This window comes from Podarcis raffonei, chromosome 6, assembly GCF_027172205.1.
Source record: "Podarcis raffonei isolate rPodRaf1 chromosome 6, rPodRaf1.pri, whole genome shotgun sequence".
Classification (NCBI taxonomy): domain Eukaryota; kingdom Metazoa; phylum Chordata; class Lepidosauria; order Squamata; family Lacertidae; genus Podarcis; species Podarcis raffonei.
This window is the reverse complement of record NC_070607.1, coordinates 40,201,156-40,221,051: the sequence shown is the minus strand read 5'-3', so window position 1 is coordinate 40,221,051 and position 19,896 is coordinate 40,201,156. Positions and strand designations below refer to the sequence as shown.

At 40.0% G+C, this 19,896-nt stretch overlaps 1 protein-coding gene across 8 annotated transcripts in view; it reads right to left on the bottom strand.

Annotated features, from left to right (window-relative positions):
- The window catches only part of LOC128415683 (FRAS1-related extracellular matrix protein 1-like), a 119,971-nt gene that overhangs the window by 58,195 nt on the left and 41,880 nt on the right, over positions 1 to 19,896 (bottom strand). For all 8 annotated transcript variants that reach the window (XR_008331040.1, XR_008331041.1, XM_053392245.1 and 5 more), the window contains exons 20-22: positions 13,987 to 14,212; positions 5,743 to 5,887; positions 4,256 to 4,397 (exon numbers count right to left, since the gene is read on the bottom strand). Coding sequence is in view for 6 of the 8 variants with exons in the window: in XM_053392245.1 (XP_053248220.1) it covers positions 4,256 to 4,397; positions 5,743 to 5,887; positions 13,987 to 14,212 (513 nt within the window). In the remaining 2 variants the exon portion in view is untranslated. The remainder of the gene's footprint in view (positions 1 to 4,255; positions 4,398 to 5,742; positions 5,888 to 13,986; positions 14,213 to 19,896) is intronic.

The window sequence follows — 19,896 nt, the reverse complement described above, 5'->3', positions numbered from 1 at the left end:
GGGAAGGAACCTCAGGAACCTTAGACTCCTCTAGGCTACTTGACAGAGGGGCAACACACAGCTTTCTATTACTGCAGAACTGTGCTACTGTGAACAGACACATGCAGCCATTCACCAAGTGCTCTTGTGATGCCGTCCCAGCTCATGGAAATGTTTACTTGGATTACCCTTTCACTGACTGCATGAATTAAACAAGTTTATGTAGGTGAACTGAAATGATGGAGAAGCTGTGAACTCATTTCCCTCCACTTCACAGACCATATTTAATTCTGACACCTATCCAAGGTATTCAGAAGTGTAAACACACCTCACTGTGATCACCATTTCCTTCCTCTTGCTAAATTAGTGACATTTCAACACTAAACCCAACAGGATTTCTTCCGATTGGACACATTAAAAGTTTATATGTTTAAAAGAAGCAAAAAAACAAGTACTGCAAAACACAGTCATCATTGCTAAAGAATTTACAAGGATATTCTAGCTTCCTTTATTTGGGATCAACAAAATTATAACAAGCAGCATGCAGTACTTTAGCTCAGTCAAGCATAAACCTCCTTTGGCACTATTACTCTTTTCCATTTTCAGGTCCTTTTGGTGGCATTTCTCACCTTTTGAGGTTTCTTTATTTGCAGCAGTTGCCTGGGTGGCATTTTCCAGAGCCCTGAACACTACTGAGTCCCTGGCACATCCAACAAATAATACATCAGGTTAGGCCCTCGCCATTGAGGATGTAGTGTTCTTTGATAGGGGCACCAGGAGGTCTAAAACTGACTGTGCAATGTGCTCTAAAAATCTGAGACGTTTATTTTGTTATGCTAATGGTGCTCCTTTTACACAATTCCAATTTGGGGTTATTGTGCCTTGGACTCTGAGCACGATCCTTCTGGGAATGGCATAGATTCATTCTACATTGGAACAGCAACAGCTGCAGCCCCGGTGGGCATTGATAATTTCTCACTTCTTTGAGGTTAGCTGTTGCTAAGTTTAGTGTTTAATTATTTTCTTCTTCTTTGGCAGGTCTGAAACCCAGCTTCAATTGAACAGATGGGCTTCTGTCTGCTGGGTGGAGAAAGGGGGAATGGTATGGGGGCAAATTGCTGTGCACCCTATGTCACCTTGTGTCCACTATCCCCCATCCCCTGCATCCTATTTATTCATCATCTTTGATTCATGCCCATTGGGCAGGACCTGGAGAAGATGGTGGACTGGATGTCTTGATGTGATCAGAGATGCTGGATTGACAGGATCAAATGGTGCATTGGCCATGAGGTCAAGAGATGGCTTCTGGTGTGGCTTCTTTGTCTTATCTGTATTTCTTTCCTGTATCTGTTTAGGGATGATGGTGTCCAGTTGGTCTACTGAGAGGTCAGACATTTTGTTGTAGGATCGGCAGTAAGGTTTATTTGACCTTGTGATTGGGAGATGATAGGAGGCCAACTAGCCAAGCTCAAGGTGGCTCATTGTACTGGGCACCTTTTTTATGCTCCCTGAGTCACCCTTGAGTGAATGGTATCTGACTAACTACCTAACATTGCTGTGCAGATTGAGGAGCTGCCTAGTCAGATGTTCTTGGGACCTGAAGGAACCACCCTTCTAAACACTGGGCAGTGGGTGAAGGAATGTCTCCACCCCCATCGTTCTGCCCGGGCACTGAGGTCCAGCTCTGAGGGCCTTCTGCCGGTTCCCTCACTGGAAGATGTGAGGTTGCAGGGAACCAGGCAGAGGGCCTTCTCGGTGGTGGTGCCTGCCCGGTGGAAACGCCCTCTCATCAGATGTAAAGGAAATAAACAACTATCTGACTTTTAGAAAACATCTGAAGGCAGCCCTGTTTAGGGAAGTTTTTAATGTTTGGTGCTTTATTCTGTTTTTAATCTGTTGGGAGCCGCCCAGAGTGGCTGGGAAAACCCCGCCAGATGGGTAGGGTAAAAATAAAGGAGGAGGAGGAGGTGGAGCGGAAACAGGGGGCCCTCTACAAGTGTAGAGTTCAAGCTGAGTGCTGTTGTCCAAGACCAGACATAAGTGCATTTGCATGAACTTTATGCTCTGAGCACATTCCAAGCCCACAGTTAATGCTATGTCTTGCTACAAAACTTTTAGCATCTTTAACAAAGTTCTTACCTTTACACTAAATGCATATGACATAACCTGAGTGGGAATACACAAAAATGCCAATTTACATTTCTTTCATTTTTCTAGTTTTAAGTCTAGTTCTCCACATTCCTGCATCAGTTTGCAATTTTTTTTAAAGAAAGTTTTCGTTTAAAAAATGTTACTTTCACTAATACATGCATTTTAAGCACATTTTCTCCTAATATGTGCAATTTTTGTACACAATAGTTGGCTGGAGAATTGCATCACTAAATTTGGAGAAATGTATATTTCAAAAGTTAGCTACATTTCGGTTTATGTATTGCTTTGAGTCCCGGAAGAACTGCTCCCTGCCTTGCAGGCCTTTTCCCACCTGACCTGGGAGAGTGGGGCTCTGACTGACTCCAGCTACAAAAGCTGAGGCTGCTGAGCAGAATCTTGGGTTGGGGTATTGTTTAGGGGGTTTTGTTGGTGGGTTTTTGCTATTAATATGTTAACTTCTTGTATCTTTGTTTTGTATCTTATGATTTATGTGGAAATACGTAGTTCAATTCAGCCATGTACTTTTTTGTTTTATTTGTGGTTTATACTACTTTCTATGTTTGTAATCATGTAATTCTTTATGTTGTAAGCTGCCTTGAGCATGTTTTGGTTGTGGAAAGGCAGCGTACATATAAAATGATGTATGTGTGATTCGGGGACTGCAAATTACGCAGGTTCGCATTACGAAAGGAGCCAAATTGAATTTATCTCCCATTCCTGGTTGCAAGTCTTCATGCCAAAGTGGGGTGAGGGCAGGAATCTGCAAGGATTTTCTAGCTTCCATTATTAGAGATCACAAAAAGCCAACACACAGTACTTTAGCTCAGTTAGGAATAAAACCCTTTTGGCACTATTTCCATTTTCCATTTTCAGATCTTTTTGGTATTCCCTTTCCCCAGTTAAGACCACTAGTTGAACAGTTAAAACAGCCAAGGTGCATGTTCCCACCAAGCAAAAAGATCACATCAACCGCCCACTACTGAAACATATCTCTATTTTGAGCTAGTTTCCAAATTTCCTTATGTTTTCAGGATGCCAAAAAGCTGGAAGTCCACTTTCAAAAAAGCCCCGCTCTCACTCTTTTTCCGTTTATATGAGTAGATTATGTGAAACTCATTACATTTTATGGTTTTGCACAAAAATCTTAGTTTCCTACTAATATTATGCAATGACATAATGCCATTTGTAGAGGTGTCACATAAAGGGACTGACTTTTATGGGCTTCTGATGGCAAGACTATCCACTTTATATTCTGTTTTATGTAAGCGTTCTCAAAATTTATTGATCCCAACAGATTTCTCAAGTTACTTAATTACAAAAGGAAGACTATAGCCTAGTGGTTTAGCACGCCAATATACAAGCCAGTTAAAACGTTTTGCTATAGCTACAGAGTGTTGGCTCAAAGACCAACGGAACAGGACATTAATATATAGAACCTTTTTGAGGACAGAAAACAAATGGGAAGGAGAGAAAGAGACAAGGCTAACTGCTTTTATGCTATCAGACACTATTATTATATGTTAACTTAAAAGACGCCATGTGCATACAGTTTCTTTTTGCCTTTCATACTAAGAAAGGAAGAGGAGAGGAAGTCTCACACTTCTACACTTCCATCCTGTTCTGCCATGTCTATCTTTAGTTTAAGCATCTTCAACATAGCAGCAAGAGTATTTATCACCATAATGTATATTCGACACAGAAGCACTGACAAGTTTGGCTCCTCAGCACAGAGAAATGCACATGTGTCACATATGAGTACATATAAGATGTTTTGCGTGGAAATAAAATTAATAAAAATAGCACATGATATTGTGTGTCAAATGGTCACTTTTTTCTTGTTTGCAGTCCATGCCACAGGGCTCACCCCTAACTGACACTGGTCAATTCCAACTGTCCATCAACCAGCAGGCGGGCTGATTGAATTTTGGGTACATGCCCCAATGCCTATGCCAAACCTGCTTCATCTGTAATCATTATAGTTGCAGCCTAGCTTGATCCCAATACTTGTCTCCTATATTGTATGTACTATTTTGCACACACATCCCACCACCTTTGTTGTGCCTATGGTTTGCAACCACATGTTGACAGGGCTGTGTGTGAGGAAAACGCTGAGAATCATTATTACCTTTAATTTCAGGTGTCCATATCTTGGCTTGTTGTTTATGACATAATGGAGCTGATTCCTCAAAGAATCTTTGTCTTCAACTTCTAATGCCACACTGGAAATAACTTTGTTCTCGTGAACTTCAACTTCCAAGCCTGTGTTCCTGAGAGGTGAGACGTAATTATTACATGGGGTGGGGAAGGAGACACACCAATTCAGAATCCAACATCATCTTTCAAACGCAGTACAAATGTAATTTCCGTCTCATGTATAACACTGCCCTTACTTGGGATGAATGGAAATCTGGCAGATCCCTGGTACACTCCATTTCAGATGTCCCCTACTATTAAAAACAGGAAGTCCTCTCCACCTCATTCAGCAGGGTAGAGGCATTTGTAAAGCCAAAAATAAGGACCCACCTAATATAGCAGAGCTGCTGCCTCCTCCACTGGGTGAGTATCTCATTGGTTAGGTGACAACATGCTCTCTTCGAGTGAGAAAGGTGGTGGCGGCGGCACCCACTACTTCCTCTCTTTGGCACTGCAACCCCATCCCCACCCCCCTGTCCCTGCTGTCAGTTTGGGGTTTGATTAGTCATTCCTGAAGGATAACTTAATCAGCCTTTGGTCCTTTTCACCTATTCCATAGGGTTGGCAGGTGTGGCTAATTCACTTTGGGTAACGAGAAAACACCCCAGACTTACTTTTACAACAACACACTTTTGTTACGGAACTGACATTGAAATACCTAGCCATTTGTAAATGAACAAAATGTGCCAGTACTAAATCACTACAAATAATATGCTGGATCTGATGTAAAGGCAGCTTTCTTTGAAATGTTTGATTTATTAATTTACTTAAATATATTATACATTTATATCCCACCTTTTTCTCCAAGGCGCTCAAGGTGGCACACATGGTTCTTTCCTTGCTCATTTAATCCCTACAAGAACCCTGTGAGGTAGATTAGGCTGAGAGTTACCTAGTGAGCTTCATGACCAAGTGCGATTTGAACCCTGGTCTCCCAGGTCCTAGTGTGACACTCTAGCCACAACACTCAATGTCCTACCTAGGGGTCCATATCTGTTTTGTACACACACTGCCCTTACACATTACATCACAGAGATTCACCTGCCATAGCATTAAGTGATTTTTAGAAATCGTAACGGGCCTCTTCCTTCCAAACCATTCTGACATCATAATTCCACTCTGTAGTTGTGTCTAGCCAGCCTACTATCCGTGAAACACAGCTTTGATATTTCCTATTTGTTCTACTTGTTGAGGATTAATTAATGTCAGCATCCTGACCTTAATATTTATATTAAAAGATCATAATTTCATAAGAAACGAGAATGAAAAGAATTAACAATTGCCAAGAGACAAGCAACGCATCCATCTTCTTGCCAATAAACAATTCATCAAACATGTTAACAATTAAAGAGAAATAAAATGTTTCCCCCCTGTCTCTCCTAAAGTCACTTTGCATAGAATGTCACTTCAACAGCTAACCTGGAAAGATGAGGGATTTCATCGTTGACTGGCAGGATGAAGATGTAAAGTGTCCCTTGGACTGTGTGCTTGCCATCTGTCAGCTGAATGGTGAAACTATCCTCTAGGCTTTCTGTGTCATCATGCATGTACATAAGCATCAGTCCTATCGGAGAAAGTACCAGAGACAACGGAGTATTTTGAACACAGCAGTCAAGTGCCACATTCTAAAGACAAGCAACATCCAAATGGAATTTAGGGTATCAAAGCTACATAAACTCGAAGGAACTGATTAAGTTATCCTGCAGCTTGCATGTGTTCTTTCGTTTCCAACAAAACAATCATAGCAGGATACCATTAAGGTACTTCAGAACTGCCAAGAACAACTTGATATCACCAAATGGCCTTTTTGAGGCATTAAGATCATTTATTTCCCATTTAATCCCTGAATTGCTAGCCAGCTGGGATTTTCAGAATTTGAAGTGGACAGAACCCAGAATTAATCGGGCAGTTGACCAATACATTTTGATTTATGTAAACCATGGGGTGCATTTTCGCGCCCCCCCCTTAAGTCTGTAAAGCGACCCTTAATCACCAATTGAAGATGGGACTTCTTGAGTTAATGTTACCTCATGCCCTCTATTGATAACAAATCCTGCTCCCTCCTGTCCTTTTAAACACTGAGGTCATTGAGCGAAGACTTCTTGAAAATGCAAAAACTAACTCACATGGCTTTTAAATTTTTAGTTAGGGACTGGTTTAGGAAAACTCTGATCGACGCAAGTGTCTACATTTTAGTGCAAGTTTGGATACAAAGGTCTTTCAGCTAAATACTTACAGCAAGCTATGACAGCTTCCCAGCTCCCTCCTTTAACCAAGTTTTAACATTTTCTTGTACAGTTCTTGGGTGGAATTCAATGTTGCAGTAAGGAGATCATTCCATCAGCCCAAGGATTTCTGCTTGCCAGGTGGAACCATCTCCTACCTCCTCCACCTATTCTAGGGGTTCTCCTGACCCTCCCAAAGAAGACCGGGGAGGGCATGGAGGGCTCATGGGGGTTAGGAGGAGGGGATGCCCCATTGCACTAGTGGGATGAGTTGTGCTGGCTTCTGCTAGTGCAACAACTTGGTTAAATTCGGCCCCTTGTACAGAGTATGTAGCATGAATGATTTTACAGATGAACAATGAAAGCCTACTGAGTCCAAAAACAATAACAGAACATATCTGGAAAATGTGCTTGGGCTACAGTCCTAAATGTGAAAAGTTATTTGTGTTTAATAGAGTTAAAACAATATGTTACTCTATTCCAACATCAGGAGATACAACTGCATTTTTTTGGGGGGGGGGTGAAAATGCAGAGTATAAAACACAGTTGTATTTTTTTTTAAAAAAATAAAAATAAAAAGTCTCCCTCTTGCTTAACTCTAGATGCTAGTCCAAAACAAAAAGAACTTACTATATTAGAGGGGAAAACAGCACTCCCCACCTGCAGCCAATAGCCCGTTCTACTACTTTCAGTATTCTACCATCTCATTCTGATGCACGTCTAGACCAGCTTAGCCACACACAGTTCTAATTGTTATTTCAGGACACTCACTATATCCTCTTAGCAATATTAGTGCATCATGCAAAAGAGAAGTTGGCATATTTTTAATAAATGCCATACAGTTATGAATATGTCAAAATATTTCTTGTATTAAATTATTTAGAATGCTGCTAGCATGCATTTATGAGCCTGTCCTGTCTGCCAAATTTCCAGCATTCAGCTATCAGTCTGCTTACATATGGTCACTTAATTCAAAATTTGCAGTTTGCAATTTTTATTTTATTTTAATTGAATATTTAAGTGTCTAAGGTACTGGGCACTGTTTACATAGCTAGTTAGTTGTGTAAACATCAATATAATGAATTGCCAAGTTATGAATGGATGAATTATGTACTGCAAAGCTGTGAATCACTCAGAGTTGGTCAAGGTTCTCAACCAGTGGGAAGTGAAATGAACATTTGAGGCTCATTTGTTTCTTTGAAAAGGTCTATTCAACTCAACTTTCCCACTTGGGCTCATATAGAAAACAAAACCAGACCTTTTATGGAAAAGGACATCATTTCGATTAAGAGAGTCACAGAATTGCAGAGCATCCTGGATGATTTCAAAGCAGCTTGAATGTATGAACAGATGTTCAGAAAATGCAAATAAGGTGGAATTTGAAGGAAGAGTATTAAAATATAGATATTTTAGGAGCAATCAGGTCAGCTGAATAACTAATGTTTTTCCTTGATGCAGAACTAAAATGTTTTAAGTGCTTTCATTCCTTCCATCACAGAAGACTGTCAAAGCACTGCCAAGAAAGAAAGGGAAAATGTTGGTTTAAATGCTGTCATTTATCAAATGCATGGGCATTTGAAATACAGATACCATGAAGCCATACTATGAGTGCCTGGGACAATTCATATCCTGCTTATTCCTATGGCTCAATATTAGAGCCAGTGTGATATAGTGGGGAAGAGGGAGGGTGTGTAAGCCCTATACAAGTATTCTGAATAGGGCTAAAGTAAACCCATGAGGTGGGGAGAGCTTGCACGATTGTTTCCTGCACTTGTGAAGACTTCCATGTTGTATTTTTGTTTTAATGGTTTTTATTTCTAGACTGTACTCCCCATGCACTCTGGATCTCCACTTGTAAGTTTGTATGTTTTTGTACACTAAGAAATAGAAGCTGTGGTATATAGATCATTGGGGGACAGCCTGCTTTTTCAAGATTCTGAAAGAGTGATGTTTTCTTAGCTTTTGAAGAGACACTCACTTGACATGGTAGCTTTTATCCACCATAGATCAGTTTAAAACTTTCCCCTCTTCTTTTGACAAGCACATAGAGCAGGTAGCAGTGAGACTCTCGGGATTCTGGGATGAGATAGATTTTCTGGGCTCATGAAAAAACAGTTCAGGGCAGGGTTGAATGCACTCTAACTGCAAGCACATACTTAGCTATCACAGTATTGATAGGGATTCTGTTAGCTGCCTAGAACTTGGCTTTATCAGAAGGTCTTTGAGGCTGGCTGAAGACAACTAGACCTGGATTTATTTTTTACTGATGTTCTCAGACAGAGCACCTGTCAAGCTGAGGCTTTAATTTTTTATATTGCTAGAAGGGATGTTTTCAATATTGTTTTTACCATGCTGCATACCATTTCAGGTGCCATCTCTATATAACCGTTGGTTCAAATGCTAATGCTTAACTGAACTTCTTTAAAGCCTAGCCTAGGCCTTCTACATGATATCAATGTCAAACCACAATGATGCTGGATTTTCTGGAATGCCAGATTGCCTCTAGCTCTGTCCTGCCCATCCACTCTGCACTGCTTCGTTGCTATACTTGGTAAGCTCATGGCACAGATGCCAACCTTGAGGAGATATGTGATCTGCTGTTTACAGTTCCTAAGCTGATTCTGTGAGCAGTTGTGTTAGCAGCAGAGGTGCCACTGAGTACAACATTCAACTGCCAGCTCTCTGCTAGAATCTCTTGCTCACGTGCTTTTCTGTTGTTGTTTTTCAAGAGAAAGGATGATATCTTTAACCACAAAAGGACAAGCAAATATTCTATGAACTTTCTTTTATTCAGAAAGCTCTCTTGGTTGGGGAAAACTTGAGCCACAACTTGCTTTGGTCACTGGCCAGTGTGATGCAGCTCAAGATGAAATATTATGGGAACATACAATGTGTTGGGATTTCTCATTTGTTTTCTTTTTTTAAAAAAAATGATATTTATTCAAAGTTTCATGAGTACAAAGTATGAAAAAAGGAAAAAACAGAAAAATACAGCAAAAAAAAAATAAAAAGAAAAAGAAAAAACCAAAAAAGAAAAAAGAAAAATACATATCTCAAATTGCATCTTTTCATTTGCTTATTTCTTGGACCTCCTCACACCTCCCTTTTTGTATTCTAATTTAATTCATTATTCCAGCAAATTCTTCCCATATTTCTCAATTTTAATTTAAATAATTTATCTTAACAATCTATCTTATTTATTAAATCAACATATCCTTTCCATCTTTTAGTATATTCTGTTATTCAATTTACCTTAATTTCTTTAACCTTATCTTACCTTAAAAATCTTAAAATTTCAAAATTTAAACCATATTCATACATATCTCCTTAAATCTTTTCTACTAAAGCCAATTTAGTTCCTTTCCAACATATTCCCTGATAATTCATTAATATTACACCAATTCAAAAAATAAAAAGATTTTTTTCTTGATATCTCTAATTTTTATCCAACGTCCCTTCTTCCTGGTCTCGGGTTATGTCAGTCCTTTCTGACCATTACATCCAGTCCATCAATCTGGTGATCTTATGTCCAAGGCCCTTAAGTCTCTTCTAGGCCCCTTCTGCAGATTTTCTTGTTCTTGTTTGTGCTTACACACTTCTTTGTCTTTTGTTGGTTTCTTTCGTAGTTTCTTCCCTTTCTTCTTGGGGAGTGGGTCTCCGGAGGATTCCAACCGGTAATAATTTCCATTTTCCTTCGTCAGACTAGCCCATTCCCCACAGTCCCACTCCTCGTCATCATCTTTGTAATCCAAAAAATAGTTATCCAAAAGATAGTTGTCCACCTGTTTCATAGTCCCACTAGAGTTAAGAGCTTCCTTGACTCCAAACACTTCTAGACACACTTCAAGTTCAATCTTCTAATGCAGTGGCTTTTGCTCCTGCAGGACTTTGGATCTCTCCATTTGTGTTGTTTGAGATGTAGTCACAGCCTCTTCCTTCTTCGTCTGCCCTTGGACTTGCCCTGTCAAACCAGATTCCTGAATTGGTCACTGTATAGCTTCTTTATCCTTATTTCCTGTTAAATCATATTCACTGGCTACAGCATTCATCAAGTCCAACTTTTCATTCATCAAGTTCATTTTGTCATGCAGCTGCTCCAGCAAAGCATTTGTCATGCCAAGGGCAGACACCAAACCTTCCTTCCAACACATTTCTGTTCAAGGTCAAACGGCTGGTCCCACGATCCCAATCTCGCATCTGTAAGGTCTCCAAGTAAGCTGCAACAACAAACTGACAGGCTCCCTCTAGGGGACACAATTTCTATTTGTATCCATCTTTAAAATGTATCCAACAAAGAAGATTACTTTCGGTTTTCAAATACTTTGCTTCTTTAAAATGCAGAAAAGCATAAAGCAGCATTGAAGTTAATTTGTTTCTCTTTTTTTTTTTTTGACTATCTGTCAAAGTGCTCACTTTCAATCAATGGACGTCTCAAACAATTTCTGTCCAGACACCCCATCCCCAGGTTTGGGACGATGGAAACTTAAATTCCTTTACTCTCCTCCTGCAGGATTAAGCAGTCAAATTCCCCCCCCCCCTTTCTCCTTCTTCCAAGGGGGTTTTATTGGTTGTAGATGCAGGAAATTTCCAACTTTAAAACAATTTTCCAGGCTATTAGATTGCAAGGTCTTTGCTTCAGTCTATATACAAAAAGCGGAAGGCGGACTTCCTGTTTAAACCTTCCCGCTTCGTTGCCTAATTCCCAAATTTTACAGATTTCTTGATCCAATTTTCCGTTTTTACTCATGGGTACTTGATTTAGAGTCCAATTGTCATCAGGAAAAAGTCAGCGCTCTCCGGCGATGGCTGTGCGGCTTCCCTCCGTGAAAGTAGCAATCGGTTCGCAGCACCGCGCTGCTCACCCCACTTCACTCCGGAGCCCCGGAAAGGGGTTTCCTCGTGAGTAGGGGAGGCGCTCTTGGTGCTCTGCCGAACCCCATGTTCCCAGGCTTCTCCGCCTGGGATTTCTAGCGGGTCCCCACCTTCGCCGCGACGGGAAGACCCAATTTCCACGGAGCCCGTTCCTCCGGTCGGAGGAACTCCGCCATTCGTCGATGGCACTAACCCGGAAGTCTTCTCATTTGTTTTCATATTAAACAATATGTTGCATAAAACATTACATTTTAAGAGGTACGGTAAGTTATTATATTTATCTTTGATTGAGTTTTAATGTTTAATTATTTCCTCCCCCTCCCATGTTTTTAGCTGTCATTATTTTTATCTGTAAGCTGAGTCCCTGCTAGGGAAAAAGGCAGTGTATTATTATTATTATTATTATTATTATTATTATTATTATTATACTGTGCAATCTACACAGAAATGTTTGTAGAACTTAAAGTAAGCAAGGAGGAAAATAGAATATTAGTGCTGGGGAAATCAAGGTTCAAGTCTTATATAATTTTTGCCATGGCAAGAACTTAGGTCAGTGTTACTCTTGGTGAAGGACAAACATCTCTCTGTGGTCACCTCTAGACTGTCGGGGTTTTGCTGGAGTGTTTCAAGCATGTACCAGAAATTTAGGTTTGCATAATTAAAGAGGATTGAAGCATTCTGTTGCCCTACAACAAATCCACTTCTTCTTTTTTAAAGCCTTTTGCAGTTAGGGAAGTGACAGGGAAATGCATTGAAAAGTGTAGAATGAACAAATGATTAACCTGAATATTTATAAAGACCCCACGAGCAAATCAGGATGTATGCTCACTGTATAACCTCATTGCAAATAAATCAGAACAAATGAGCAATGCAGACTGGGCATAGTCTAAACCCATAAGCAAATGAGGATGTATGCTCATTGAACAGGTCATCTGGAGGAGCCTTCTGCATTTTGGTTTTGGTTTTTAAGTATCACAGAGGACTAGGTGGTGCAAGTATTTTTATATCTCTTTCTTTCAGAGCAACATGCTGCAATGAACTGTGGTTTCCAGTAGAGGCTGTCCGTTGCTCATACAACATAAATCTAGTTTCTTGCTAAAGCAAACTGAGAAGCTTATAATTGATCATTGTGAGGCATTCAAAACAAATAATTTCATTTCTTTCTCCTTCAAAGATTTACAAGTCTCATCCATGCTTACATAACACCTGATAAATTATTCGTCCTTGTTCCCCACTCAAAATTTTATTTTTTTGCTGTTCTAGGCAAATAGCCATGTGAGCCCCCATTTATCATGTGATAAGTAGCATACCGGAATATGTCATACTGATGTTTTTGCAACTGCATCTGTTCCATATTCACTTATAAGAAATTTACTTTTGCCTTTTAATTTTCCATCTACTTGTATTATCTGCAACCACAGTTCTATTAGAGTTCTTCCAATTTTAGCTAGACTTACCCACTGAGAAAGTTCCAGTTATCCCTGCAATACATGGGTCTTATACTGAGTCAGACCATTGGTTTATTCTAGCTTAGCATGATTTGCTCTGACTGGAATTGATTATGAAGGATTTCAGGCAGGGGACTCTCCAGCCCTGCCTAGATATGCTGGGGACTGAACGTGGGGTCTTCTGCAAGCAAAGAAGATCCTCTGCCGCCAAGCTATGACCCTATTCCCCAAGGAAAATAATAGGAAGCAACAATAAGCGAAGAGACAAAGATGCTGTATTATAAAGCCTTTCTCTTACTACATGTTTGAGTGTTAGCTGATCCATGGCCATTTGATGTACTTTTGGGGACTATTAATTTGCTGGTGAAAATTTATCATTGAAACAGTTCATTATCTTGGAAGAACTGTTCTGTCTGCTGCTGGGCTCGGAGCACCCCATTGCGACGTTTGGAGCACCCACCATCTTCATCTCACGGTTGCGAACCATAGGCACTGCGAAGGTTGTGGGATGTGTGTGCAAAATAGTACATACAATATAGGAAACAAGTATTGGAATCAAGCTAGGCCACAACTATAATGATTACAGGTGAAGCAGGTTTGGCATAAGCATTGGGCATGTACCCAGAATTCAATCAGCCTGCCTGCTGGTTGATGGACAGTTGGAGTTGACCAGTGCCAGTTAGGGGTGAGTCCTGTGGCGTGGACTGCAAACAAGAAACACATATTATGTGCTATTTTTATTACCCAATAAAAAGGCTACATTTGGGTTTTGTTTGAGGAGGACTGTAAGTGCTTTTTAAACTGGGAGTGGAGAGGGGCAGGGGCAGGCAATCACGGACTTTGCCTTATGATGGAGCAAACTATGTTTAGATATTACCTTGCTCAGATACTGTCCTATAACTGTAGACCTATAACATATTTCTACAGGCTGTTTCCATATGCGAATATCATTTGTTCTCTTGTTCACAGTTCACAAAGATACATTGTCCCTCTCAAGGTCAGTTTCAAGCTGTACAACACACACACACACACACACACACACACACACACATCCCTGTATAAACTATGAAAGTGCATTTCATATTCTCCAAAGACAGGCAATAAAATGATGCCCCAACCTTGTTTAAGTTCCTCCAGTGTAAAGCTGCGGATTTCTAAATCTTTATGGAGTACTGCTGGGCTTAGTTGTTTGTAACGTCCAGTATCTCTGCCGTAAATTCCATTTAGTATCACACCATGGCGAGGTGGAGTAGCAATGTAGAATCTCAGCACATCTTGAGGGACGTCAAAATCTTCAACATTGATGGTGCCAGGACCCATTGCCTTAATGTCACCTTCCATTACCTAGAGGAAAACATGAATTTCAAAAAAGAAAAAAGAATTGAAAATTACAGAATTAAGAAACAAGAGAATCTTTGCTAAGCGAACCTACTTTTTAAAGCATTTCAGTTCTAATACAACACCAAATATATCACAGGGAGCAAGCAGCAACTAGTATTCAGATGTAGAACAGTCAATGTGCCCCAGAAGAAGTTAGCTTCTAGATTGGTTATTTCTTTTATCTGGACATATATCTTTTAGGCTTATTGCCCTGCAATAACCCTGTTAATATAGTGGCTTTAGTGAATGTCTGCATGCAGACAGGAGGACCCGAAGAGGAACTGTTTCATCCAGACTTGCTAACTGGCAGTCCTGCCCATTGGCAGATTGCTTGCATCACAAATAAGGAGGCTCTGTTTTAAAGATGAAAGGAAAGTATCATACAACACCTGAAACTGAACGGACAATCAACATTCCAGTTCCATGTGAAAATGAATTGTCAACTGAATGTCCACATTTGAGATTTATCTTGAATTTGCTTAAATGAAGTTCTCTTGATGGATGCTAAGGTATCAGCTATCCAAGTTCAATACTAGTGCTCTGTAGTTCCACCTGCCTCAAAAACAACACTACAGTGCATGCATAACAGTATCAGTTTTGAATATATCCAAGGAAATTCAAGTAAGGTGAAATTACTTAGAATCTCATCATTGCCACACCACATTCATTTCAGTTCTAACGGTTTCACTCTGCAAATGGACGGCTCCAATGGAATACCCCCAATTAGTTTGCACCAGTTCTGCTTTCGCCTAAGAGTTGTAGGATAAACAAGAAAACTTCTGGCAAAGCATTACCTTGCCTGCTCCCCAACATATGCACACATATTTGTTTAAAAAGAAGCCATACTGCATATGTCCCACCACAGTTTTTTTGCACTTCAACTAACATATAATACAGAGTGTGGAGCTGTCTCTTTTCTCTATTTGTAGATTGTTTACTTTCATGTCATGAAGAAGCAAACCAATGTGTCTAAACAATTCAGATACCTAGTTACATGGCTCATCTGGTATGTTGGTTCAATTCCATTAGAAAGTAGAGCTTTTCTTCCTTTCTTTCAGCAACTCTAATTGGGAAGAGCAGCACGTACGGGTGATCCCAAACTAGTTTGCTTTTCTAAAAACCTAGCCAAAGAAAACAAATTCTTTTACTAGGACTTTAATTTACACTATAGATTGCAAGCATTGGCCTGGTGTTCATTGGGGTTACAATCCTAGAAATCTACATGTGCACACACAGCTGAAGGTTTTTCTGAAGTATGACTGAACATGGAGCTCAGGTTTACAGTTCAATGTACATGCATGGCATTATATGTGGAACAATTTATAATAATAACAATAATAATAATTTATTATTTATACCCCGCCCATCTGGCTGGGTTTCCCCAGCCACTCTGGGCGGCTTTCAACAGAATATTAAAATACAATAATCTATTAAACATTAAAAGCTTCCATAAAAAGGGCTGCCTTCAGACGTCTTCTAAAAGTCTTTGGGGGGGGGGAGAAAAGTTTTTTTCTCTTTGACATCTGGTTCCACAGGGTGGGTGCCACTACTGAGAAGGCCCTCTGCCTGGTTCTCTGTAACTTGGCTTCTCGCAGCGAGGGAACCGCCAGAAGGCCCTCGGCGCTGGACCTCAGTGTCCGGGCAGAACGATGGGGGTGGAGATGCTCCTTCAGGTATACTGGACCGAGGCCGTTTAGGGCTTTAAAGGTCAGCACCAACACTTTGAATTGTGCTCGGAAATGTACTGGGAGCCATTTAGACAAATACGTGTCTGCTTTGATTTTAAAAAATAATAATACCTGGATCAAAGGTTTATGCCATAATATATCCATTAGGCTGTGTTCAGTTCTGTTCCCTGGAAAACAACCATTTAGAAAACATCTGAAAGCAGCCCTGTTCAGGGAAGTTTTTAATGTGTGACATTTTGAAGTATTTTTAATCTTTGTTGGAAGCCGCCCAGAGTGGCTGGGGAAACCCATCCAGATGGGCGGGGTACAAAGAATAAATTGTTGTTGTTGTTGTTGTTGTTGTTGTTGTTGTTGTTGTTGTTACCCTTAGGAAAGTGGGTAGGGAGGCCATTTTTAGCAATCCTCCCCACAGTCCTCTCACCACTAAAACTGATTGGGAAGGTTTTAGGTCCCTCTGGAATAAATTTGGGGTGTATAGACAACTGCAGAAAGGAGGATGAGTCACAATTTTTTCCAATCTCACTGCTGCATTGGCAGGTGCCTTCCATTGGCAGAGATAACATGACTGGATGCTGCTACCTTAATCTTTAAGATGCTACTGGACTCTTCGCTGGTTTTGTTGCAACAGACTCACACTGCTATCACTCTCTTAAAATGATGTTAAATCATGTTAAAATGACGGCTCATTGGTATAGGACCTCAATGAAGTTGTCTATAATGAGCCAACCAGATTGATCCCAGATTTAGAAATGTTCTAAAGCAAGGGGGAGTCTTTTCCCTTTGTTGCTAGGATTGTGAAGAAGAAAAACAGGCTGGGAAATCTGTGGGCCTCCCGAGGGGATAGGGCTTCCATCACCCCTGACCATTGGCCAAGCTGGCTGAGGCTGATGGGAGTTGGAGCCCTTCAACATATAGATGGCTACAAATTCCCCTTTCTTGAAATAAAGAAATGTCGAAAACAGATCCTGAAAGCAATAAATAAATATTCCAGGAAAGAAAATTGGTTTAGAACATGAAGAAGGCTAAAGAGTGTTACTTTTCCACTTGAAGATTGAACCTACAATTGTATACAATAAATACAGGAAGTTTAAACAAATCCAAAATATGAGGGATGATAAAACTCTGGGACACACTTGCTTTTCTGAAAAGAAAAAAAAAAAGATGTGGGTTGTTTGAGCCAACCATGAATTACGAATGCAACTAAGGTTTGTGGAGTATAATGAAGAAAACCGCACCTAATTTGAGATTTCAGTAATGACTAGAACCTCCATATACTTTTTATATGATTTGGCATTCCATTATGACATATATAGTAGAACCATCCGTTCCAAGACGACCCTCATAAAAAGCCTGGAGAATCTGGAACTATCTTTATCAGACCCTCAAGCTGATAGTCTTTGCGTTTTATTTTAACTCATGAGCAACTACTCATTCTACATGCCTATTTCATAGTTTTGCTTTTCATCTTTTAATGTTTGTCCATTGTTATAATTGTTCTCTCTGTTTTATATACATTATAAAATGAAATACTAATACTAAAATTAACCCCCCCCAAAAAAAAAAACCAACAAAGGTTTGCGGATAAATGAGATGTTTCAAACAATTTTAGAATGATGCTCAGGGTCATTTTTTCCCCATTATTATAATATGATATACTGTAATGTTTATGCTATACATAAATCAGTTTTCAATTGCAATAAATTAACTGGTTTTTTAAAAAATAATTCTGTCCCCAATCATCCTTACAATAAACTGTGAGGTAGGTCTCTTTTTACAAAGGCTGCAAGGTAGCAGGTACTAAGCTCTTTTTGGATCCAGGTCAAAGCCAAACAACAGTCCAACCACTGAGACAGGAGGAGTTTGTCCAGATACATTCTCTTCAAATTCTTTTCATCTTCCTGTGAGTGGTTTTATTTAAGCCTGGTGCAGTTTGCTGTTCACTTGAAGGAAGTGCTATCTCTCTCATGTGTCAAGCTCACACATTTATAATCCCTTGCCCCCCTGGAAACACCAATGATGCAATACATTAAGGAGGGTTCAAGCTCCCATTCATCTTCAAACGTTCCATAACCCAGTGTAAAATATTCTCAGGTGCAATTTCTATTGCTTTCAAGTTCAGCCACCATGTGTGCAGCATTAATTCCTCCCTTCACATGTTTCTCATTCAGGGACTTACACCAGCTGAGAACCACATATGGAGGCCCATATTTACTGAGCTTTTATTTTGTGCCATGGAAGTCGACAAGAAACACACACACTGCAAATATGGAGTGTTTATGGTGGTGTCCATGCTTACTGGAGACAGAGGATTAAGAAATCGCATCTGCAGCTGCACTATCAAAAATAAATCTGCTTCGTTTCAAGGATTTCATTATCCTAATTCTTCCCCTCACCCCGCATGTTTCCTGTCTAATTTGTCATTAATCATTTAATTCTTCCTTTCCTTTCCGTTTCCTAAAGTCTGAGTTGCATGTACCCCTATTGGACACTGGTAGTTAAACAAGTTCCCAGTTCGAGTGCAATACTTCCCTCCCTCCCACCCCTCCCATGGCCGCCTCCTCATTTTAAAAACCATGATGACCAGGTGAGAAACAGCATGCCCCAGGGGCAAGAGCAGTGGGGTCACTCTGTCTGGCAAGCTGATGAGACCGGACTCAGCTACATTAGTCAAAAAACATGTTTGAATGCATTGTAAATATGCAACACCAGATGGGGCCAGAGAGCAAAAGAAATTTCTTTGCAATTTTTACATAGCGTGTTTTTCATTCTTTTGTTGTAACAATGTAATTTCTGATTTATAGCATCCCCCCCCCGCGTGTAGATTCACCCACCTTCAGCAGAGCATGGTGCAGAATTCTTCCCAATGTAGTAATTTCAAGAAGTTATTTTATTAACAAGCAAACACCAATATATGTACAGGATTACTCTTAAGATCCTATTTTTCTTAAAGATGAGTAACATATATCTGCAGAAGGAAGACACAGAGTAGGAGGGGGGGAGGCCAGGAGGTTGAGGCAGTCTCTGTGCAAAGGGGATCTGAAAAAAGGAGGATGGATGGATGGAAGAAAGGAAAAGGGAGGGAGTGTGCAAAGCGGGCTGAGAATAGGAGAGTGAAGAGCTATGGAATTGATTGAGCTATGGAATTGATTAAAGAATTTGGTCATGTGGCGGGATTTAGATTAAACAGGGTAAAAACTAAAGTATTAGAGAAGAATTTAACTCCAATGGAAAAGGATAGGTTTCAGAATGAAACAGGTTTAATGGTGGTTAAGAAAGTGAAATACCTAGGGATTAATATGACTGCGAAAAATTTGAACTTATTTAAAGAGAACTATGAGAAATGTTGGTCAGAAGTTAAAAAAGACTTAGAAATTTGGTCTAATTTGAAGCTTTCCTTGTTGGGTCGAATTGCAGCTATAAAAATGAATGTATTGCCAAAAATGTTATTTTTGTTTCAATCCTTGCAAATTCTGGACAAGATGGACTGTTTCAAGAAGTGGCAGAGAGACATTTCTAGATTTGTCTGGCAGGGCAAGAAACCTAGAATAAAGTTTAAAATTTTAACTGACGTAAAAGAAAGAGGTGGATTTGCCCTGCCAGACCTTAAATTGTATTATGAATCAGCAGCATTCTGCTGGTTGAAAGACTGGCTGCTTCTTGAGAACACGGACATTTTGGATTTAGAAGGTTTCAACAATGTTTTTGGGTGGCATGCATATCTGTGGTACGACAAGGTTAAAGCTCATAAGGCATTTAAAAACCATATTGTCAGGAAATCTTTGTTTAACGTCTGGATAAGATATAAAGATTTGCTAGAAAGTAAAACCCCAAGGTGGTTGTCACCTATGGAAGCTAAGGCTCAGAAAAAGCTCAATATGGAGGCCAAATGGCCAAAATATTGGGAAATTCTGGAACAAGAAGGTGACAGATTGAAACTGCAGAGTTTTGAAAAATTAAAAG